This window comes from Apis mellifera, linkage group LG11, assembly GCF_003254395.2.
Source record: "Apis mellifera strain DH4 linkage group LG11, Amel_HAv3.1, whole genome shotgun sequence".
Classification (NCBI taxonomy): domain Eukaryota; kingdom Metazoa; phylum Arthropoda; class Insecta; order Hymenoptera; family Apidae; genus Apis; species Apis mellifera.
The window spans coordinates 194,481-219,197 of record NC_037648.1 but is presented as its reverse complement, the minus strand read 5'-3'; the positions used below and the strand labels follow the sequence as shown (position 1 = coordinate 219,197).

At 34.1% G+C, this 24,717-nt stretch overlaps 3 protein-coding genes across 4 annotated transcripts; 2 read left to right on the top strand and 1 right to left on the bottom strand.

Moving 5' to 3' along the window:
* The first annotated feature begins 8 nt into the window (after positions 1–8).
* On the top strand, positions 9–4,173 carry LOC726780 (transcriptional protein SWT1). The gene is made up of 12 exons (XM_026443948.1): positions 9–300; positions 550–1,138; positions 1,249–1,458; positions 1,536–1,774; positions 1,945–2,181; positions 2,267–2,494; positions 2,558–2,812; positions 2,905–3,097; positions 3,181–3,296; positions 3,385–3,542; positions 3,638–3,778; positions 3,893–4,173. The coding sequence occupies exons 1-12, from the start codon at positions 169–171 to the stop codon at positions 4,134–4,136; spliced, it is 2,742 nt and encodes a 913-aa protein (XP_026299733.1). The 5' UTR covers positions 9–168; the 3' UTR covers positions 4,137–4,173.
* Positions 4,174–4,616: 443 nt separating this feature from the next.
* LOC410288 (phytanoyl-CoA dioxygenase) lies at positions 4,617–9,321 on the bottom strand. The gene is made up of 5 exons (XM_393769.7): positions 9,166–9,321; positions 5,775–5,918; positions 5,571–5,684; positions 5,333–5,483; positions 4,617–5,213 (listed from the first exon to the last, which is right to left on the bottom strand). The coding sequence occupies exons 1-5, from the start codon at positions 9,184–9,186 to the stop codon at positions 4,795–4,797; spliced, it is 849 nt and encodes a 282-aa protein (XP_393769.3). The 5' UTR covers positions 9,187–9,321; the 3' UTR covers positions 4,617–4,794.
* A 6,697-nt stretch (positions 9,322–16,018) lies between these two features.
* Positions 16,019–24,348, top strand: LOC100577537. 2 transcript variants are annotated; one of them, XM_006557415.3, is made up of 5 exons: positions 16,019–16,400; positions 20,341–20,854; positions 21,185–21,325; positions 21,635–21,821; positions 21,968–24,348. In XM_006557415.3, the coding sequence occupies exons 2-5, from the start codon at positions 20,652–20,654 to the stop codon at positions 22,622–22,624; spliced, it is 1,188 nt and encodes a 395-aa protein (XP_006557478.1). In that variant the 5' UTR covers positions 16,019–16,400; positions 20,341–20,651; the 3' UTR covers positions 22,625–24,348. The 2 variants fall into 2 exon arrangements, with proteins under 2 accessions (XP_006557478.1, XP_006557479.1); XM_006557416.3 differs by lacking the exon at positions 16,019–16,400 and adding an exon at positions 19,239–19,377.
* The last annotated feature ends 369 nt before the right edge of the window (positions 24,349–24,717 follow it).

The following is a 24,717-nucleotide window of genomic DNA, read 5'->3' as shown; positions in this document are numbered from 1 at the left end:
ATCATATGTATTTTGTTTATGATCAGTCATCGTCTATTACATCGTTGAAGTTTATAAGAGAGCGTGTAATGATACATAATAAAAAACTCGCGTTCTGTGAAATTGAATTGATTCTCTTTGTAATTAAATTTTTTTTTTATATGTTTATGTTTTTCGATTATTTTAAATATGATGAAACATAAATTACCAGCAAATTGGATTGAAATGAGCTCAAAAACACATCCACATAGAATATATTATTTTAATATCAAAACAAATCAATCATCTTGGAATAAACCAACAGTAGAACAGACAGAACAAGTATTTTAACATATTTTTTTTATATTATCAGTATTATTATTTGATAAAAGTTAATAATATTTGATTCTTTTTTTCATATCTTTTAACCTATAGATATCTTTATTATTTATCTTTGTACTTTTTTTATAACTTTTATAACTTAATTATTTTGTATATTAATTATAATTTAATTATAATTAATTTTTAATCTATATATGTATTATAATTAGATATTAAAAATAAAATAATTATAAATGATTTTATTATTAGATTAAGAAAAAATCAAATGGATCTTCTAGAAAACGAAAACAATCAACACAAGACAATGAAATTAATGAAGTTCAATCTCCTACTTCTGAATACAATGAATCTAAGAAACAAATCTTTGAAAGAAAAAAACTTGTCGCGAAACGTTTTGTTAAGCAAACACAGAAAAAAGATAATGAAGAAAAAGAAACTCCACAAATGAAAGTAATTCGAGAAAAAATGTTAAAGCGGAAAGAAAAGAATAGTCCTAAAACTCAAAGTTCTATATCAGCTAAGGATGCTATAAAATCACAATCTTTAAAAGTTGATGAAACCAGTTCATATACAAAAGAACATGGTATTCATTCAAATTCAAAAACAAATTGTACTCCACAAATGCAAATACTTTTAGAAAAAATACAAGAAAGAAATGCAAAAAGTTCTAAAACTAAAAAAGTAGAGGATGTCAGAAAGAATATGATATATAAGCAAAAAGTAATTAAAACACGATTAAGAAAGAAAAGTGGGTGTAAACAGGAAGTTGATTTAGAGGTCATTTCATCTCCTTTAAAAAATAGAAAAGAGGAAGAAAAACAAAACAATCTAAAAATTGGTTAGTATATTACAGATATTATAATATAATTTTTCTATATTATTTTTATTTACATAATTAAAAAATTGAATTATAAAGATATTAATTTAAGTTAAACTTTTTAATAATAGCAAGAGAAAAAAATTTAATGAACAAAAGAAAGAGTGAAGAAAATAATTCAATTGAAACTATATCAACAAAGTCAAATCGAAGATCTTTGAAGAAAAATTTAGGAAAAGAACGTATGGAAAAGTTAAGAGAAAGCTTATCAATAAAATCTGATGACAATTTAAATGAGAGTATTTGCACTTCAACGAATTCTTCTTCTATAGATTTATGTGGTAAATATTACTTAATGTTCTTAATATTCTTTTAATATTTTAATTTTTTATTGTTAATTTACTAAATAATCCAATAGGAAAGTTACCAAACATTTATAAAAATGCAGAAGTTAGATTGGTGCGATTAAAGGAGAGATTTTTAAATGATAAAACTTTCGTTAATAAAAATTTATGTACGAATAAAGACAAAGAAGCAGCAAATTCTTCTACAGAATCAATAACAACTGTAGATGATTTAATAAAGCAGTCTAATGAGAATTCTTTCTATGAAGAAATGGATTGGGAACCATTGGAAGATGAAAAAATTATGTTTGAAGTAATATCATATATTCTTATCAATCATAATTTTACACAATTTTTTTTTTTTTTTTATATAAATGTATTTATAATAAATAATAGATTTACAAATACAAGTATGAAATTAAATAAAAATAAATATTTTATGTTAATAACAAATAAACATTAACATTAATTCTTAATATTTAGGTTCAAGCTGTTAGAACTCAACTTTGTACTGAAACCAATGTAAATATGTCCTATAATGTACCTAATAATATATTAAAATATCCCTTATTATCAGAAAAACAAGCAAAAAATTATTTGTATATTGTTGTTGATACTAATGTATTTTTAACAAATATTGATACTATTGAATTAGCAAGGGAAACTACTTTTAAAACTTACGATCATTCATTAATTGTAATACCATGGACTGTAATATGTGTAAGTTTTTATATTTTTTATTTATTTTAATAAAGTTTTTTAATTTTATAAAATTTTATAAAATTTTATAAATGTTTTATTATAGGAACTTGATTACATAAAAAATGATAATGGTAAATCAAAACCAACAATATTGTGCGTTAAAGCGAGAAAAGCTATAAATTATATTAACAAACTTTTTTCTTTAAATCAATATGTAATTGGTCAAACACCAGAAGATGTTGCAAAAAATAAAGAAAAATTTTCCACTGATTGTCCAGATGATGAAATTTTACAAACTTGTTTACAAATTCGTGATTTAGGAAAATCTGTCGTAAGTTACAATATAAAGTTATAGTAAAAAGATTTAAATATTTCAAATTTCATTATTTTTCAGGTCTTACTATCATATGATATAAATCTTTGTAATAAAGCGATGATTTACGATATTATAACACTTGGAAAAACTGATCCATTTGAAAAAATCGATTATCTTAATGCTTCTAATCATGTAAATAGATCATTTTCTAGTTCTAATAAAAGTAATGAAAGTTTAAATTTGGATTCTACATCAATTTTATGTCAAGAATTGTATTTATCGGATGAAATATATGAAGATATAAAAAGTATTATAAGAGATTTTCTAACAGTGGTAAATATATATAAATAAAATTTAATTAGTATTATAATTAGAGAATACAATATAAGAGAAATGCAAGATTTAATAAAAAAGAAATTTTGCAGATAGTTAGCAAAGAAATGCATACGTTATACGGTGATTCTTGGGAAAAATATGTTATTATAAAACCACCTTGGACAACTGTAACTGTTTTACAGTGTGCTGTAAAACATTGGATAGCTGCTATAAGCGAATCGTTTGAAAGAAAAGCAGAAATTATTCTGAAAGAATTATTACAGATATTTAAAAATACATCCGGTAATTTAATTATTTATGTCAATAAGATGATCATTTTATATGAAAATTTATATTTATTAATAGTTAAATATTTTTTTTTCCAGATAGAAAAACTTTGAAGGAAAATAGCTATATCTTAAATAAATGTAGCGATTTAGCACAAATGATTAATATAGACAAACATTCAATTTTAATGTTACGAATTTCTAAAAAAATTGATGTAATTAATCTCGTAATTCTTTTTGTTTATATTAAAATATTTTTAAATAATTTATAATATTATTTTATTTTCTTTTTTTCTCCCCAAGGAATTAAAAGAAAAATGCCATAATTATGAGATTGAAATAAATGATAAAAAATTATGTAATGCAATTGGAATTGAAAATAACATAGAAGAACAGGAACGTAGAGCACAAAAAGCTTTTCAATATTTTGAAGCGGCATATGTTTATGCCCGCGATATGTCGTAAGTTTTATAATTAATGATATTTATATAAATTTATAATTAATGATATAATATATTTACAATATATTATTGATTACGATTATATTGTTTTACAGTGGTATGGCAGCCGAAGCGATTGGAATGCCCTGTTCTTTCCATTATAATATTCTAAATCCAGTTCCATCTATAGATTATATAAAACAAATACAACCAGAACTTGCAGCAAATGTAAATAAATTATTATGCAGTCTGAGCGCGTAAGTTAATTTTTATTTATGAAATTATATAATATATATTTTATATATTTAAATGCATATATATATGTATCAATTACATATATTCCATATATTATATATATAATTTTATTGCAGCGTAATGGAACAAGTCAAAAATTCTTGTATGGATCATCGAACATTGATAAATTTACATCAAACATTGATAACATTTCTGCCTAAGACTGCACCAATAGAAAAGAATTTGATTGAAATTGATATAGAGCCCCTCGATGTATATTGTTGCATAAAATTAAGGCAAGATGTATTAAATATAGGTTTACATCAACTGCAAGAACTTAGTACTCATCTTTGTAGATTAGCAAGCTACAGATGCACATAAATGTACATTTATAAATAATTGTTAATTTTGTTTCGAATTCAGTTATATACATTTTTTATAATATATACAGTAAATGTAAAAAAATATTACAATTAAAACGTTGTATAATTATATTACTTATCGACAATACTTTTAAAAGATGCATATTTCATATTTTCATATTATTATTATTATTATTATTATTATTATTATTATAATAATCATAATTTTAGTCATATTTACATAAATGTTTCTGTTTATTTATATAATATGCATTTTTTAATAAGTAATAATATTTAAATAATGTTTTAATTGTAATTTAATCATTGTAAGAATAGTTTCTTTAACTGTATATATATATATATGTATATATATATATATAAAATACATCTTCATATATAAATACAAGTTTTTTGTTGAATATAAAATATTATTAATATATTATATATCTATAGTTCGCATACCTGTAATACGATAAATGGTATTTTCTCAAACAAAATATTAATATCTTAAACATTTTTATTAACAGTTTTATATAATATAAGAACTTTTGTACAACATGAAAAATAAAAATGCACAGCCAGAATAGCAAATAGGTATTATTTTATGATACTTGGCAATGTTTAACAAAGCAATTTGATAACATTTTAACGAGATGTAGAGTATTATCTTTGTAAATTTAATTTCTGTATAGTTTTAAAAATCCTCCTGGAGGTGGTTGTAACCAATTCTCTTTCGAATAAGAAATATGTTGCGTCTCGATCACGTGAAACGTATAAGCATGCCTCGATTTGTCGCTTTTGTTTGGATACGAAAAATGTACTACTTGACCGTGAATAAGAATACAAGTCCCTTTGCTAACTGGTACTGGTCGAAAGTTACTAAGTTGATAACAAGGTGCAGGTTTATCGTATATCAATAAATCCTTGGAATCTGGATCCTTATTCCTTACATAACGTCGATGAACGCCGCTTTGATGAGAACCTGGTGCGATCCACAGACATCCATTTTCTTGAACAGAATCTTCCAAAGCGATCCAAAAACCAACTAGTTTCACTGGATCTGTGTATAAATACGATGCATCTTGATGCATCATCACTACAAAAAATATTTATATTTATATTTAAATTAAGATAAAATAAGAATATGTATGTATATATATATATATATATATATTTTTTTTTAATTATCAAACTAATTAAATTAAAAATAATAACCTTCCGATCCGATTCCCGGATTTTTATAGATGTACATTGATTGACAAACAGCTGGTTCTTCATAATTCAATTGAAAAGCTGCTTCCTTGACTCTTTCATCGAAAGTGTATTTTCTAAATGTGGGATGAAGCGCATGAAGAGCATGACCTACCTATAATTTATATTATCAAAAATAATTGATATTCACGCGAATAATTATTCTGAAATTTATCAAATTAAAATATATTTCTTATTTCACCTTATTAAGGCATACTCTAGGATGAACTTTTAACTTTCCATTATCGTCCAGGGCTTCGGATTCGAAGAATACACTGATCTTATTAGCACTGTCCAGAAAATATTTATCTTTGTTCTGATACAATAAATATAAATTTGAAATTTAAATAATAAAAATTATTGTTATACACAGAAAAAAAATAAAATATTTTTTTATTCAATCTACCTGTTGCGATTCTATCGAATTAAAAATTTTTCTCTCGCTTTCCGGCGGTAAATTTTTAGTAAACTCTTCCCCGCAGAATTTAAGTTCATCGATTTCTTCCGGTTGAAAGAAATCTTCCAAGACGACGAAGCCATTTTTCTCAAACTGTAAAAATTAAAATTAAACATTTTATTTCGTTTGTAATAATATTCGTATAATAAATATGGATTAGATTAGATTTAGATTTTTATTATTTAATAATTCCTTTTTAAGTTCGATCAGTAATTATTTATGATATATTATATTTTTTTTTATTGCTATTAATCTATAATTTATAATTTATAATTTAATATATTAATCATTGTATTATAAACTTCTTTATAAAATAAATTAAATTGTACAAGAGTATTTTCAAAATATTACTCATTGAATTATTCACTTCCGAAATTGTTTATTACATCTATTCCTATTTATAGTATTCTTCGTTTGTAGATTTTAAGTTACAGAATTTAAAGAAAGAAAAAGTTTAGATATTTTTGTTTTTATTCAATTATAACAAATCGATTATAAAACAATTATATTATATTACATTATAGCAATATATTAAAAAAGCTATAAATTAATCTATAGTCTTTCTTCATAAAAACAGATGAAAATTATTGTTTTTAAATTTTTTTTCAAAATAAGTTTTCGAAACTTTTTCATCTTTTCTGTTTTTCTTCATACACGCATATATATACGTATATATAAGATATCAAATTACTTGAAAAAGTTCACAGATCCGTTGAAAAATTTCTTTGGTATCACGAATGATTCAAATGTGAATGAGCGTGAATCGTTCAGCTCGGAATAGAAAGGCGGTGCGTAGGTGTTCTATTCTTCTTCGTGAATGGACACGATGTACAGTCTTTCACAGTTTACAAAATCCGCGATTTTAAGTTACATTAGACGATGCTCGATTTTCTTCTCATTATCGAGAATTTAACAAAATATCTTAGAAAAACAAAAAAAAAAAAAAAGTAATCATTCGAGATGATACTTGACAGCACTTTATGATAATTATAAATCATTTGCTTGTATTTGCTAAATATTTGATTATTCATTCATATGTTACAATGATTTATAACAATCTTCTTAAGTTCTTAATCATCATTATTTATTAAAAATGAATTGATATATGTATATATATTTATGCAAATTTATATTATTTTATAATTATTTCTAATAAATTAATAATACTATATAACTATTGTAACAATTTCTTTTGAAAAAAACATTGTGAACAAAGTTCCTTAAACTAGTCTTGGCAACTCATTAAGGAAATTAATTTTTTTCTTTTCCTTCGTTAGAGACTTTCGTTCGAGATATACCCACTTGAAGAGAAGACCGCGTAGGAGGAACAAGAGCAACGTTTCGTCGTCGAACACACGAACGTAATGTGCGTTGGCCTCCCTTGGCTCTAATCGTCACCTTAACCGGAATCTAAAAATGGATCTCCGGATTGCAGGGTCGAAAGATGGCCATGGGACAACCACGTGCATCCGATTGCTTACAAATGTCTCGATTTTTTAATTATACATTTTTATCATATTCGTTTATTATTTATGACGCAATGATTAATTGTGACAATTTGATATTTTCAATAAAAAATAATTTTAAAATTTTGCAAAAACATTTGACTCGGATTAATTATGGAAAATTTTGTGAGTTGTAAATTTGTTTCGTTAAAGAAATGAAGTTTATTAAATAATATATATATATATGTGTGTGTATGTGTGTGAATAATATAATTAATAAGAATATTAATCACAGCGATATAACTGCATATTAATAAAACGATAAATAAATTGACAAATAAATCGTTCGATGCATTATAAATATTAAATATTATCATAATATTATCAGGATAAATAAATTTAATTTAATTTAAACATTTTTATCAATAAATTGTAATAAACGTATATATATATATATATATATATATATATATATATATATTGATAATTATGATTCAGTTAAATTTTTTAATTATAAAGAAAAATAAAAAGAAAAAAAAAATAAGAATCGTTGTTAATATATGCTATTTCTCACTTCGTATAAAATTTATAAAATTTTCTTCGAATATTCAAACAACTTTTTGTTGAAATATAAAAAATCGTAAATAAAGATAATAATATATATAAATAAAATTCTTGTTACAGATGATTAATAATAATAAAACTGTTAAAAAATCAATTATATATTAATCCAAAAAATTTTGAATATCAACCAATTTTATTACAAATATTTGTAAACAATTTTACAAGAAGATTCAATCTTTGATAAAATCATGTAAATTTCTAATGTGTTTTAAGTAGATATCTACGGAAGAAAGAAAACCTAAAAACAATTAACGCCGCTATTCTATTATCGATTTGTTTGGGACGTGATTTACAGTAAAAGAATGCTGACCCCTCCAAAGCGATAGGTCGAGCTTGATTATATCAGTCTTCTCCGATGACGACATCGGCCATTGGTCTCTTAACTCTGATTTCGTCGCTTCGAACATAGAGACACTGTGACGACTGTCTCGATTCGCTTTTAGCGAGCCCGTATATAGCTTTGGAATCGGTCATCGGATCGTTCGATCGACAAAACAGGGTTTGATGACCTCTTGCTTTAAAGAGCGATCAAAGGATCGTCATCATCCACTTTATTTCCACGCTTTTTAACTTGTAATAATAATAATAATAATAATATCGCAAACGAATCAAAAAATGTTTCGATACTCGTGACAGTGAATGAAACGAGAATATTTGTATTTTTTATTTTAGCGTTTGACATACGATCAAGATGATTAAAATTATATGGCGTGATAGAACGTAATAGAAGTAATCATAAAAATTGTACTATTTAGAATTAGAAGAAATATGAAATATAATTTAAAGAATCGAATCGATGGAATACTGAAGAGAATTTGGAAGATTCAAGTATGATATTAAAAAAAAAAAAATCGATTAAAATACCCAAAACACAAAACACGAGTTCACGAACGAATTGGAGCGCATAAAAAAAGTTAACGTAACTTTTAGAATCGTGGACTGAATTTGTACGATCTTATTTAACTTGAGTTCAATTCTTAAGTTAAGTTCCATAAAGAAATCCAGAATAAGCAATAAAAATATTAACAAATCTTGCGAAGTACAAATTTCTCGTTCATCAAAAAATTAAAAAAAAAAAAAAATAAAAAAATAAATAAAAGATAAATGGAGGGAGTGTTTTAAAAATACATAGTAACACGATAACACGGTAAGAAATAATTATCGTGATTTAAATGTAGTCAGGTTGCACGTGGTCGGTATGGCGCGAATACAAAGCTGAACCTTGACTTTTGTTCGAGATAAAGTAACGGGGTCGTAAGCGGTTAACTCACCTGCGACCGGATGTCCTTCATACTATTATGTCCGTCACAGCCGGTCTCGGACTAGTCGGTTGAATTCGCTGTACACGAGTGAGCGTGCTCGTACGTAAGTACGTGGACGCGACTGAGCGCTACTACGAAATGACTAGGTGGTACGCGGCGAAGGCTGACGCGAAGACGGCTGACTCGGGTCGAATCGTGCGGAGTCGAGTCGAGTCGGCCGATCACGAGTCGTCGGGTCGAGTCGGGTCGGATTCGAATATGTACGCGCCAACGCGCTTTTCTTAACGCAATTTGATCAACTTTTCATCGAAAAGTGAATAATCCCAACAACGGAATTCGTTAAAGCGATAAAGTTTTATTATTAATAAATTTAAAATCTTTTTTTAAAAGGAAATATCCCGAAATCGATTTTTTTTTGTCTTTCTATTGCCAATGCTCGCTTTCAGCTTTTATTTTAAACGAAATTCATTTATATATCTTGTCTAAATATTATCCCTTACGTTACCTCATCGCTTCTTTTCTAAAACGTGACTCAACGAAAGTCACAATTACTTAAGACTTGGACACACGTACGTGGAGAGACGCGTATTTCCTTCTCGATTAATTCCATTCCAGAGAACACTAACGGGTTATAATATTCCAAATGCCAAACAATCTCGATATAGCCACGAGAAGCAGATAAAAAAAGAGTAGCACGCATTTAAACGCGAGATTCGATGACTCACGTATTCTAATTAATCTAAAATGACGCAAAGTGTTGAAGAGCGTTCTTGTCCCGTGGTTGGAAGAAACGCGGGAAATGATATAAGGGACACGGTGTCGTGTCACCTGTACTGATATACTACGAAATGGAAATATAGTCAGGATACGATAAGCGATATAATATTTCTCCAACGCGGAAAGTCCGTGCCGCGGGACGAATAAATCGTTCCTTCTGCACGATTTGATGCGGATAAATTATTTCTTTCGGGAAAATCAGCGCCGCCAGGGACATTCTCGTGATGCACCGCGCGAAAAAATTCGCGCGCATATCGATCTCGCGAAATTAATCAAATATGTAAGATGCGTTTTCTACCAAAAATGTTGTAAAATATCGTGGACGAGTAAACTTTAAATAGCGTTGCACGATTTTTTAATTTTCGCTCAAAGATAATTATCGTTACTTTATACGATGACATGTTACAACGAGATTGTAATCGATATTTCATCTATACAGAATATTCTATAGATCGAATAACGAAACCTTATACAAAGAAAAATGTGCACAACGTAATAAAAGATACGTAACGCTTTTAACGATTATCGACGCACAAATCGTTTGCGCTCATTCGAAGATTATTATCCAAGAGTGCGGCTTCTGCGCTCTGATGCTTCTTTTATTCGTCGCTTTTTTTTTTCTTTACAAGGCGACTCAATGTTGGAAAAGAAGCGAGTTTCTCCGCCACTTTTCTTCCTTTTTCTTCTTCTATCGTTTTTATACCTTTATACGCGAATGGAAAAACTACGACAAAAGTTTCTCGAGTTCAAGATTCTCCTCGGCTGGCCACCGAGGAGACGAATGAATAAAACTAGGAATAAAACTAAGGTGGAAATTTAATTTCACGCGGCTCGTTAATATGTTAATCTTACGAGCAAAAATTTTATTTTATCGGCCGGCTTCAAGCTTCTGCAATTGCGAAAAACGTAAACGATTATTGTGAGCGAATAAAAACGCGAGGTTGAATAGGTTGATCGTCGGTATTTTCAACTCTTCCGTCCCGACGAGCTTTTTCGCTCGTTCCGACTCGCCAATCGCGATGAATAATAACCTCTTGCATGACATTCTTAAATAGATAGATTTTTCAAATGAAACGGACGGTCGCCGTGCATTCGTAAATTTTTAATCTTTTTATCTACACGACCACACTCGCGATATACGCCTTCAACGAATTTTCGTTTTAATTTCGAAGAAAAAAATTTCTAAGCGCGGTTGCTAAATAAACGAAAAATTAAAATAGGAATAAAAAAAATCAAAATGAAGATAGTTCCCAGATAGATTTTTCGCTGATTTATTATGATCTATGAGCTTCTCCGATTTTTTTCTCCACTTGCAACGATTGATTCCAAAAATACTCTTACATTTGCATCCAAGATTTATTTCACTTTGCAGAAGAAGAAAATTTGAAGTTGAATTTTGACTGAATTTTTTAAAACTTGAGTATCTAATCGCGTACAATCCTATCCCATTTCGAAGTAACCCCGAGCAATAATCTTATTACAAGAGGAGAGGGGAAAAAAAAAAAAGATTTGCCAGGGCATGAACGATGCATTTTTAACCGTGGCCCAGAACTAGATGGGGAGGCGGGTGAGTTTCCTCTCTGGTTGCGACACGGACGAAGGAAGGTTGCTCGAAACACAGAGATCAGAGCGAAATAAAGTCCGCGGGAATTGTGCGCGAGTGCCATTTGACTGCAGGCCAAGCCAGACACCGACTTCGTTTCTTTTTAGACCGTAAGGCTTAGCTGGTGCGGCATTATTGCGCTATTAATGGCGGCCTCGTTGGTCCTCGTTGGCCGTGGCGCGCGAAACGAGGACCAACCAACAGCCCTTCGCGCGACCCCCAACCCTCTCTCTCTCCCGAAAAGGGGGTTACGACCGTTCCTTGATAATCCGGATAACTTGACGCGGATGTATACGTTGTGCAGGGACTCGTGTGTTTGGTACGATGCCAGGGTCGCAGTGTCCAAGGTTTAGTTAATTGAGCGCACGAAACGCTTTCCATTTTGCTTCTTCGATACGTTGTTTCTTTTTATTTTTTTTTTTTTCGAATTGAAATTACTTTATATATATTAAAATTTATCGAGCAATTAAACAACATCGATGAGTCTATACAAAATACGTGATATCTTGTATTTGCAATTTGAAATTGTTACGATCTTCGAATGATTCGAATTTTATAAAGGAAGGAATGGCGAGGAAAAGAAATGAGACGAATGGATTGGAAGATGGGCATATGAAAATAAGAAAAGTGGAAATTGTAAATTGTAAATTACATTCGTTTTATAGATGGGGAAATGGGACGGGGATGTAAATAAAAAAACGAGATAAATAAGGCAGAGGGGGAAAAAAAAGAGACGCGGTAAAAATGGAAAGAAAATAAGATTAGAGACTCGAGAGACTAGCATCGTATGAGATACGGGATAAATAACAAAGGAAAAGAAAAGGGGAAAAAGAAGGAGGGAGTACGAGAGAATTGAAGAAAAGTGAGAAGAAAAAGGAGTAAATAGAGTGGGGAAAAATGGAAAAGAAAAAGGAAAGAGAAGGAAAAAGTGTTAAACGGAAACGGGGAAGAGAAACATGCGGTGCGACTAATAAAAAGAGAAGCTTTATTCAAAACGTCCCATAAAAGCTGGAGTAATAGAGAAACGCATTCGGACGAATCGTTTTCTCGTTCTCTTTCCTATTTTCGCATTTACGATCATCGTCGAAGAATACACGTATTGTTCTTTTTCTTCCTTCTTTATTAAATCTGCCAAGATCCTTTATTTATTTTTCGTATGCTTAGCCCAAGAAATGTTTACATTCTGATATTTTTCAAGAATAAGAATCTTTTCTTTCACAAACGTTTACGAAAGTGGAATAACAACTTGAAGCGAAAATCGAGACAAGAAAAAATTTGATTTTCCGAAATTTCTTTTATTCTTTTCTCAGTTTCTTTCCCTCTCTTTTTACAATCTTTTAATAAATTTAGATCGTCGATTTTCCTTTAAACTTGGAAAATATAGTAATTCAATACTTGAACAATTTATTCAATCCCCACTGCGCCATTTTCAATAACAAAACACCTTCCCTCTATTATCGCGAATACATGGAAAATTCGCGAAACGGTTCGAAGCAACTCAACGTCACTCGGTTTATATTCAACGAAATTCACGTGTCAAACGATCGATCGAAAATTGATCGCGTAACGAACGCGAGGCGCCGAAACAAGTCGAAGAAGGAAACAGAATGCAACAATCGGGAAGGATTATTCGAAATAAGGATTTACACGTGAATGAAAAATAAAGTTTTCACATAAGAAAAAAAAAGGATAAAAATTAACGCTTGGTAAAAAAACGAAAATCGTAACGTTTTGAACTGGTAATACGACGAAAAAGAGAATGTCAGCTCGAGGGTGGAGTTTGGTCGATGGGCCGAGTTGATATTGAACTAATTATCCGGATTAACGTTGGTAATGCGATTTCTGGATTATATTTATTGACCGGTCACTACGTGGTGGTAGTATTTCGCGGTGACTTTCATCACGGAGGACTCGTTTTAAAACGAATTTACCGTCCCATGTTTCGAAAATCATTTCGAGGATACCTGGACGTCGATTATTTATTATCGGGGCCAGTTATTCGAATCATAAATGAATTTTTTTTCACGAAGAGATTTCACTCTCTCTCTCGTCATCGAAAGTGACCTACAATTAAATAGAGCGAACGATTCTGATATACATTGTAATGTTCTCAGTTTCGAAATAATCGGAATATTCAACATTTGGAATATAACGTTGCTCGATAATAATTTATTTTATTATTATTATAATTTTATCCACCGAGCTCTCTCATTATGCCACGCGAGCTACATTATCAAGCGAATAATTCTCGTATAAAATTATCGTGAAAACGTCTTTCCAAAATTTCACAATTTTTTTTTCTTTCTTTTTTTTTTTCGGCATTTAAATTTATATCACGCAACGATCATGTTCTTGTGCAAAAGAATATTCTTTTCTATACGCGAAATTATATTGTATCATCATAAAGGAAATTAAAATAAAATATCGAAAATATCCAAATTATTCAAAAGTGTTTTCTTAATCGCACTTTTTTTTCGTCCTTTTCTCGAAGTAGAAAGTAATTGTCAAGTTTAGAAAAGTTCTTCTAGAACTTATTCCAGAAGAATAATTCAAGAACGAGTAATTACGAGTAAAAAGTCAGCTTCAAAGCCGTGAGGAATAAGAAAAGAAAGGCGCGATGCAGCAGGGAAAAGATAGTTTCGTTTGTCTCGGACAAACGTTTCCCTGGAAAGTTTCCAATTTAATGTAATATTAAAACGAACGGGGGAATCGGCACATAAGCGCGACGAAATAGAGAACGATTACTCAATGAGCGTTACGAGTGTGTATTATATATGATTAATGTTTAATTTGTGTTATGAATTAAACGCGATAAGATAAATTAATTAGAAATAACGTTTGCAAAAATGTCTTGGTGAATGATTCGAATAACGTGTTACGATCGGTGCACGTGTTTGAAAAATATTTTTAGTTTGTAAATATTTCCCTGAAAAACCCTTGTTGCGCCTCCAGAATTGGGAGCATTCACATTTGGCGGATCATCTTCAAATTATATCTCCCGTCTTTTGTTCGAACTCGTTTAAATATTCGTATATCCTTATAACATTTTACTTCTCGGATTAATCTCGCGTTTTCTGCTCGCGTGGCTGAGCTTCACGCGCGAATACATCGATTTGCATCCATACGTGGACGCAATTATTATCACGTACGTGTAAATAAATAAGCAAGTTATATTTGAATTTTTAGAAAAAGAACAAAATACATATATTTATTCGACACGTAATTGAACATTCTTTGGACGATAATGTTAAAAATGAATTTATATTTATATTTATAAAAATTCGAGGACAAGATTTGGATGGAAAAAGAAGAGACACGATACTCGAGACGCGTCTGCAACTTTTACTTTTTTTTTTTGTAAATAAATTCCAAAGAGCAATCATAATTATTAATTTAATTTGCTATTTGAATTTTACCTGCTCGTTGAAAGTCATTATCGGTCGGTTCGTGCAGTATTTATCTCGAAAAAATAACCATCTTCGATTACACTCGAGCACTCGCGCTGTCTCTTGACCTCAGATTAAATCAATGGTGGATGGCTGAATCGACCTTCGGGTCATCGATACGATAAGAAACAACAACTCGTGTAGCGCTTTTTTTCTCTGTTATTCTTGTTTTTTCTTTTTTTATTTCCCGTTTATTTATATATTTCGATACAATGTTGTAAAAATTTATTCTCTCTCGGTCGTGATTGTACAGGTTGTTTTTTTCAAATCGAGCTTGACACCAATTTCGTCGACTATTCATTTATTAATCATCCACGATTAATGAAAAAAATGATATAATTTTATCGATGTTTCGTTTAATTTCATCGATCAAACGTACACGCATTTCCTATTGAACTTTAAACCGATAAAAATTCGATGTAAAAAAGATCCAATTGCCTTTCTCTTCTTACAACAACATTTCCCTCCCCATTATTACTATTAATATCGTATTCTTCTCCAAATAATTCTAACAATTTAACATGCTTCTTTTGCAACCATCTTTCTTATCGGAAAGCAATGTTGTATAACGCGTTTCTTCGTTTATATATTAAATACGATTTAGAATGTTAAAATAAATGATGCAAGAGGTTTTAAGAGCTCATCGAAAGGAGCGCAAGATATTCGATTAAAAATATACGCTCTGTATAAAATAGTTAAATAATTGAAATATTTTATATATAAATTTTCCCTCTTCCTGGAATAATAATTCGAATTTTTCGTTTACTACGTTCACGATTATTATTGATAAAATAATAATAATGATGATGATAATTAAAATATAAATGCGATAATTAACATTTATATCGTGATTAAAATATACGATTCAATACGGTTTAGATTACGATCCAAATACGATAATACTTTTAATACCATCGGTGCACGTCTAATCGTAGAGAAGAAAATAAAAATCCACGTGATAAATCATCGACGAACGATGATTAATCACAGCGGGCAAAAATTCAGCGTTTTTTTTCGCGAATCAAGCGTGTACAGTTAGGTATAGCGAGAGATATCTCGTGGTAGGGACCTGGGAACCAGCTGTTCTAATCTCTTTCGACCGGCATATCGCGAGTGGAACCGCGGTAGTAGTACGCTCAACGTCAGCGTGGACGTTTCCTCTCTCCTTCGAATCTCCACGCGTCCGAGATCGCTTCCAAAACTTCTTTCACCTTTTCAAAAAACGATCGTCGAATGTCGGGCCACCGTGATATCGTGGTGCAAGTTTCGAGTGATCGGCGGTGACTCGTTTCGAAATTCCGGACGTGTACTCGACTCGTGGCGGAACAACGTCGGTGTGCACAGTGAGCTCGATCAATCGTGAAACGCATCTTCAGCAAGATTCTTTTTCCCTTCCTTATTTGGATGAGTTTATTTGGGTAAGAAGAAGAAGAAGTAGTATTTTTTCACGATGATCGTTCGAAAATTAATACAAGTATATTTGTACGATAAAAAGTCATAAGCAGGTTGGAAAAGCTTTCACTGTTCAATTTCTAGAATAGAATAGAAATTGATACCGTTTCCGATATTAAATGCGGGTGATGAGGATAAAATCGAGGGCAAAAGATGGAAGAAATTTTTGTAAATTAACGCAGGTATAAAAGAAAAAAAGAAAGAAAAAGATGGATGTTCGTGAAAAGTGGCGAAGAAAGTCGCGGGAACTAGAGAAGGGAGAAAAATTGGCTCACGATGCTCGGTAACGGTTTACGACAAGCTGGGAATATTTTTCTGACCCCAAACTGACAAGCTCGGCACAGAATGCCGCACACGAGGCCCGATTAAAAAATGTGCTCGATAAGAAACTCGTGGAAAAGTTCGTGTTCCTTAACCTCCTCCACGCTGCATTTCTATTAAGTGGCGGTGGTAGCTAACCTGGGTCGGGAGGGACGCTGATCCAATTTACTTTTCATTCAGCGTGAGACCAACAGCAATTTGAAAATTTTCTTCACAACGCTTGCCCGCCTTTCGCGTTCAATCAGCTCGTAATTTATTCTTCCTTTCGTTTCGTTTCGTTTCGTCTCCTTCCCTACTCTTCCTTTCGTCTTTCGTTTCCTATCACTTGGGAAAAAAGTAGAAAGACATTAGCGTAACGAGTTTCTTTCGTGGGCCGAGTACTTTTTAGATCAAGGCGTTATATTTCTCGGAATCGTTAGAAATCGTATACGACTTTGTTCTTATACACGCACGATATATTCCTTTTCAAAGAGAAAGAAAAAAAAAATTGACAACTTACATACGTCGAATCGTCTTTTGCAAAGTACTCGATAAGAGCCTCGCGTTTGGACGCGCGAGAAAAAGCGCCCGTATCTCTATTCCGACGAGCTGAAAGAAAGTTTCGAAATTGAAAAAAAAGAAGAAGAAGAAAAAGAAAAGGGGGGAGAAAAAAAAGATTACAAAATCGTCGGTCGTAAGGAAAGATTCGAGAGTACCGATTTATCGCGCGTAGTCGATTTCTCGCTAATTGTTTATTGCTCGAATGGTCGTCGGATATAAATTGCATCGCGTCGCGACGTATTTTTAATGATTCGTGGACGCGCGTATAAATAGTACACCATGGCGATAACCCGTTCCTTCTTTCTTTCTCCTTTCCTCGCTCGCTCCGACCATCCAACGTCTCGGTCGCCGCGTTTTTATCGCGCTCCCGTCATCCTAACACCTCTTCCCGCTCTTTCCTCGTCCCCGCTATTGCATTCACCGTTTCTCTCCTCCTTTCGTATTATCGCGTCAGGACCTCGATTTTTCCAACACCACGATCGACGAGTGTCTTTTATCTTATTACGTTACACCACGTTTCCTCTATCCTATACGTAATATCGTAATACGAAAAAAAAAAACTATCAAAAATTATCAAACCCGGATACGATCATTCATCCACGCGTTTCTTCTTCGTAATTCTTGAATTTCGAAGTCCAAGTCCAAGTCTTCTTCTATACGTCGTTCTATTCGCTACTCGTGAAAAAAGAAAAGAAGAAGAAAAGGATGGATCGAAACGGATTAGAATCGAGATCGTGGAAGCTGCCTCTCCCGTCCCTCGTAGCTGCCAATAAACCGTGGTTGTCCACGGTTATTAACGCAATTAGAATAATCGATCGTCTAACGGAGTACGGCCGATATCGCGGTGTAATGGCATTATTACGACGACACGATGGGAATGATGTAAGGTGACGTGCGGCAATCCGTCGGGGGAGGGAAGGGGGAGGAGCGCAACGTTTCCTGCGGGTGAAATCAGGTTCGCGTTACCGTTCGCAACGGAGTTGACATACGGAGTTGTCGTCGTCGTCGTCGAGGGAGGAATGAAGGGCGATTAAACCACGACGATTCCACCACTCCTCCGTGGTGGTAAACAGCCGCGACGAGGGAGAATGCATTTAAGGAGAGAAACGCCAATAATAATATCGAATTATATTCGAATCGATTCGTCTCCAACGAAAAACCAACGAAAAATCCCTTCGCCAGAATAATTTGCCGAGTAGAGAGCGGATTTCCAGAAATCGGATTTTTCCACGGAATTCATCGAGTCCAAGATAAATCGATAAATCGATAAGGATTCGCCAACAACGATCCTCCTGTGTTTCGTTAATCTTATCTATCTTACTTTTGAAATCGCCTTTCTTCGAAATCCGACGGCGGGATGCTGCTACAGCTAGCACTCCGGATCAACGATCCAGACCGCGACGATCGCGATTTACAAGTTCAAGCCTTGTGCGTCCGATAACAAGTTGCATTGAAAGCCTATCGCCGCGATACGAGAGGCTCTCATTTTTATCACGGTCGCGACGCTTCCTCCTCGAGTCGTTGGTCGCGCGCCGACCGCGCGTAAACACTGGCTTATTATTCCGGAATAATATCGTATCGTGGATAGAGTTAGAGGAAGGGAGACGGGGAATTTTTACATCTGGATCTCGATCGACGAGACGACGAACGGGAAACGGGAAACGGAAGGAGAGAAGCGGGGTGAAAAATGGAATTTCGAACGAAACGGGGCAGACACCAGCTGTTGACCTCTCTTCTGCTCTTTTCTGATCTTTGATCTCTCGTTTCGAGATAATCGTTCGCGTAGCTGATCGAAAGATACGGTTCGTAGACGGATCTGCAGACCGAACGAATTAATTCCTCGCGACGTACTGGCACCGATACAACGCCACTCCATTCGTTTCGAACTTTTCGAAAAATCGTTTCGTTTTATCCTTCCAATTTGATTTATCCGCGAAAAGAGTACGTAACGTTTCCACTTTTTCTTTCTTTTTTTCCCTCCCCTATGTTGTTCGATCTAAGAGGGAGAGAAGCGACACGAATCCCACTCGACGAGCTGCCTGTCACAATCGGAAACGGAGGATTGTTCCGCTCGATTGGCTGGTAAACAGAATCATTATGTCATCCACAACTGGGCAGCGTGATAACGACACCGTCGCGGCGTGTTTCCCAGATCACGTGTCGGACTTTCTCCTCGCGTAACGTAAATTATTTTCACGTTCGATATCGGCGGACAACGCTTTCCCGCCTCTTCCTCCATTCGTCTCTTTCATTCTCCCACTCCCATAAATCGTTCGGATTTCTCCTCTCCGTCGATATTCAAGGAGCGATCGAATCTCGTCCGAATCGCGTCGATACGCGTGTCTTATCATCGCGTCACGAAGGGACGGAAGAAAGAAAGGATTTCTCGAATCTATTTTTATCCCTGTTCCAATTGTTTGACGCGAAAGAGAGAAACATAGATACATTTCGTTTAGATAGATTCACGAAAATTTACGATCCCTGATTGGCAATTGCTTAACGGAATAACGCGCGAAACGATCGACCCGGACGATTCCCGGTATCGAGCGCGTTTGTCTTTCTCAACGACGACGGGCGCAACCGGTCGAATTTAACCCGTGTTCAATGTTTCAAGAGGGTCAACATTACTCGTCGCCGATTTGCTCTTCCCACCCATTTCCCTACCGTGTATCCGTGCCGTGCCACTTTGACCGCGATAACGGGCGAATTATCATTGTTAACCAGCTATTAGCGGCTCGGTGTCGTTGCATTAGCGTATCGTCTACTAGTCCGCATTTGTTCAAACGCCACTCGCGCCCCGTTTAATCGCTCGCGGCGTTTAATTAATAAACCATCCGAAACCGCCGTTTCCACGCGTTACGCAATCGTGTGTCCATTCTTTCCCCCCCAAAACTCCTCCAAAAATGGATTTCCATTTCTCATTATACCTCTCTACCATGCCTTTTCATACCCGATTAATATTATTTGAAAATATTTTATTTTCGAGTATCTCTTCTATCGAGGGATACATCGAATCCATCATCCATGATCTTTTTGTCCTCGCAGAAAGAAGGAATCAATGGAAAAAATCCATTAATCGAATCGAGGATCATCTTTGTGGAAAAATTGGCAAAAAATTCTGAAAGATGAAAGGAACAATGAATCAATGATTGTATAAAAAAAAAAAGAAAAAGAAAAAGAAGAGGAAAGAATCGAGGATTTTTGGGAGGGAAGACCGCAGACACAAATAGAGTTAACAAGAGAGGCTCGTATACGTACGGAGGAAAATTCTCTGCCAGCAATATCGTAACGTTATTAAGAGTGATCACCCACGTTGCAGAACTTTCCGCAGACGCAAGGAGACTTTTTCACGGACAATGGGAACAATGAGGAACAATTTCGCGGCGGTCTTTGTGCTTCACATCCTGATGCACTTGACGAGTCAATCCCTCCCCCCACCACGCGGCACCAACGAAAATTCCTCCAAGAGAAACAGTTTGTCCGAACTGCGATCGACGTCCTCCCCGATCTACGAATGCCTCTTCCTAGATCCGGATCTGCCCATTTGCGACGAGGAATTGTGAGTGTTACTTCGATATCAAAATTCTTCCCTTATTTGTTTTTTCTCTCCTTCCTTTCGTGCAAATATTCACCGTCGTGTAATGGAATGATTAATTAAAAAAAAAAAAATAATGAATCGAAAAAGATTCATTTTCTTCGATCGTTTTTTAACTTTTTTTATTTTTCTCTCCCGCTCTTAATAATTATTTGGATGCTCGTCCAAAAGTGATATACTATTTTTTCAAATGATATCGTAAAATTTATTATTATGCAGCGAGATAGAGATAATATAAGAGCTATAAGTATTTATATACAATATGTGAAAAAATTTTGTTTGAATTTCGTTTAGAATGTTGAAGTTGGCGGAGGAGGATTCGTCGAGCGATCAAGATAATTTTGGTAAAAATAGCGGGCGACGCTCGACGAGAAACGTCCATGTATCCACGACGGACGTCATAGTGTACACCATTGAGGGTTGTTTACCGTCAAAGTAAGACTTGTGCATTTCTCTATTCGATCGATATTTATTTATTATATTCTTTAGACCGCTCGAGAGAAATAGAGGAAAAGTAATATTTCTGAAAAATATTTCGGTACATTTCAGGTACATTCAACTTCGAATAACGAATTTATTATACTTGACGAGATTATATTATTTAAGATTGAATAATATAAATCGTTTGTCAAACGTTGCCGCGTTTTTTATTTAACGATAGAGATTAGAGATCAAATTACCCTTGCGTGCGTTTCGAACGGAATTAAACAAGAAAATGGTCGTAATGGTCGAATCGTTCGACAGGATACCCTTCTCGATGCCTTCCTGCGAGGGGATTTCCTTGGACAAGATCGTGGATGTGCAGAAATTCCGCCCCTTCGTCGTGAAGGGAGTGACAAAGCCACCGCTCGTGTTCCCGAAATTCAATTATCGCGAATGGCAGCGTATGATGATGCGGTTGCAGAATCATGTCTCGCCACAGACGGAATTCGTAAGTAATCGACTCGATTCATCTTCCACTTGCCTCACTGTTTAATCAATTCCTTCGAAATTCCTTCGAAACACGATCTCATCTATACTTTCGCCACACCGCTTTCGATCATTCGATGCCGATATTCGACAACTTACTGGTTTCAGAAAGAAGGACAGCCGATCGAGCAAGCGTCGTCGTCGTCGTCGTCGTCGTCGTCGTCCGTCGATCGATCCGTGGTTCAGGAAGTGGTAAGAAAGCAAGAGCTGATGAAGGCAGCCACGAAGAAGGAAATGATGCCGAATATGATGGCCGTTATTACGACCAACTCGAACGACTCGTCGCCGAACCACTCGCGCATTCTCGATGATTCCAAAGTTGGGGAATCGGTGGATCGACCAGCTGCAAGCACGGGCCAGCAATTTTCCGATATCGTATCGCGGCCAGCTTCCACCTCTGCAAGCGTACAAGATCGATCCCGTGACCGAATCGATAATTCGACGCCTGATCGTTCCAAGTTCAATGTTGGAGAAAATTCCGAAATTCCCAATACACCGCCTCGCTACAACCCCGTCGCCCCTCCGGAGTTATCCTCCAACGAGCTTCTAAACTATCACAACTCCGACAAATTCTCAGAATCGCTTGAGAAGAAGACGAGCGGGATGATTGCGCGCGACGATTTCCCGATTTCGAGAAAAACGACGGTCGGACGGTTGAGAAGAACAAGGTTACCGGCAACGCGCAACCAACAACGAGCGTCGACCGACGAATCGCGATTTCGACGAGATTCCGATCGCGGGAAAGCGAAACGAATTGTCGATTAAAATTCGATCGGCGAGCCAATTAACGTTTGCGAATCTCAAATATCGCAATTTCACGTAGAAAGAGAAGTGGAGGATCGCCGCTGCCGATTTTGACAGATAACTCGTTTCGTCCATCGCTCCCGATCCACTCGGAACGCGACGGATTCGCGTGGGAGCTGCTTTCGATTTTCGCGAGAAATTACGACAGGTTATGAAAATTGGAAACTATCTCCCTCCCGGATTAAGGAACGAGTACGAATTTAATTTCTCTTTCTTTTTCTTTTTTGGATGGAGGACATTTCAAGAATTTATAACGGATCATTTAATTTATAATTGTAGGTTTTTTTTTTTTTTAATTTATCCAAGCGAATGTAAATGTCGTCCAGATGAGTTCGATGTAATTATAAGTGTTATTTAAACGTAATAATTCGTTATTTATTTAAGCAAAAATTGATCAGCATAACAGAAACTTTCGTTCATTTTCACCTTAAACGGTTCCCACACGTGTCATTTTTGTAGAAAAGTTATATTATCGGTATATAAATCGGTACTTGAAGTGTCCTTGACATTTATAAGCCTAAAAAAATATTTCGCATCTTTTTCGCTCTCCACTTTGTCCACTCTGTATATAAAACTCTTGCTGCGCGTTACAATTACGGATTAATTACCAATTATCAAATTATTACTTGGTTAACCAAAATGACAAAGCGTCGAAATTCGCGAAAGATCGAATCGTAGGAGGGTCTGCTCTACTCTATCGCGACGTATCGAGAGGTAAACGAGGTGAACAGTGGCAGCGTTGAATCTGCTAAACTCGTCCCCGATCTTGCTTGAAATTTAGAATGAAATTTGTCAACGAAGACAAGCTGTCAAATTGAAAAGGGATAGGGTTAAAACCGGTTACCAGAATCGAGAATACCGATGCTCCATTTTTTTGTTTCTTCCTCTTCCTCTTCTTCCCCTTCCCCTCGGCCCAAGCATGGAACAACTCGTCCCGACTCGACGCGACGCCACGTTTCGACGAATCGCGTGACTTTTCTTCGCGGGAAGGAATAAAAATATATTTTTCGTTCCCTCGAATAAAATTAAACAATTATTTTCCACTGCGTTTCCTTTCTTTTTTTTCTCTCAAGATTTTCGTTCTCGACTATCCAATAACTTTGGTTTGGTCAACTCTAGAAATAGTACGTAAGTCTTTGAACGCTCGACACATTTAGGATGAAAGATCGCGTTGATGCAATTGATAAAATTATACGTTCGTATAAATATAGCGATTAAATTGGATAGATTTTCAAGATCTTATAAAATTATTTTGAAGAAGAGTTCAAAGTTGTCGAAGAAGACTTGAATGGATATACATCTTTATTCGCGTATCTTTACTTTATCTTATCATTTTTTAAGAGAGAACGATGAATGGTAAGTAAGATTTCGCTACGTTACCTACGATCTCGATCACGTAATGTAACGGAAGAATTTTGCGTAGTTTTGATAAGTCGATTATTTAATCGAATAGGATTATTAGGATTAGCATAGAATATTAACTTAACTATGCACGAGATGCACGAGAAATTTGCGTATCTCTGTACAATCTATATAAACCGTTTATGCTCGATCTTTGGATATTATCCTTATTCATCCTCGAATCATAAAATTTTCCAATTTTCCAAGTAACAACCTGGAACAAACTTGTGTATTCTTTGTAATGAAAAGGAAAATAAAAATAAAAATTCGTAGATCAAAATAAATTCAAACTTTTATTTCGCATTCCAGGGGAAGTAAAATATATAATAAAATTTCCCAAAAATTCCAAATACATTATAAAATTCTTGTTAAACTTTTAAAACTACGCTTAATCTCTACTACATTTTCAAATTTACCGATATTTTCTGTTCCTTTCTCGGGGAAAAAATCGCGATCATCAATTCGTCGATCTGATTTCAACATGATTTCGGTTTCTTTCGGAACGTTACGGCATATTAGTCGTTACACTCGACTCTTCCACGACTCCCTCCTTCGACGATTCCAAAATCAACTCCGTCGGTGCGAATTGGTCATCGGTCCGTGTCTCGAAATTAGAAACGTTGCTTCGAGTCTCGGGTTGGAGGTTGGAGGGC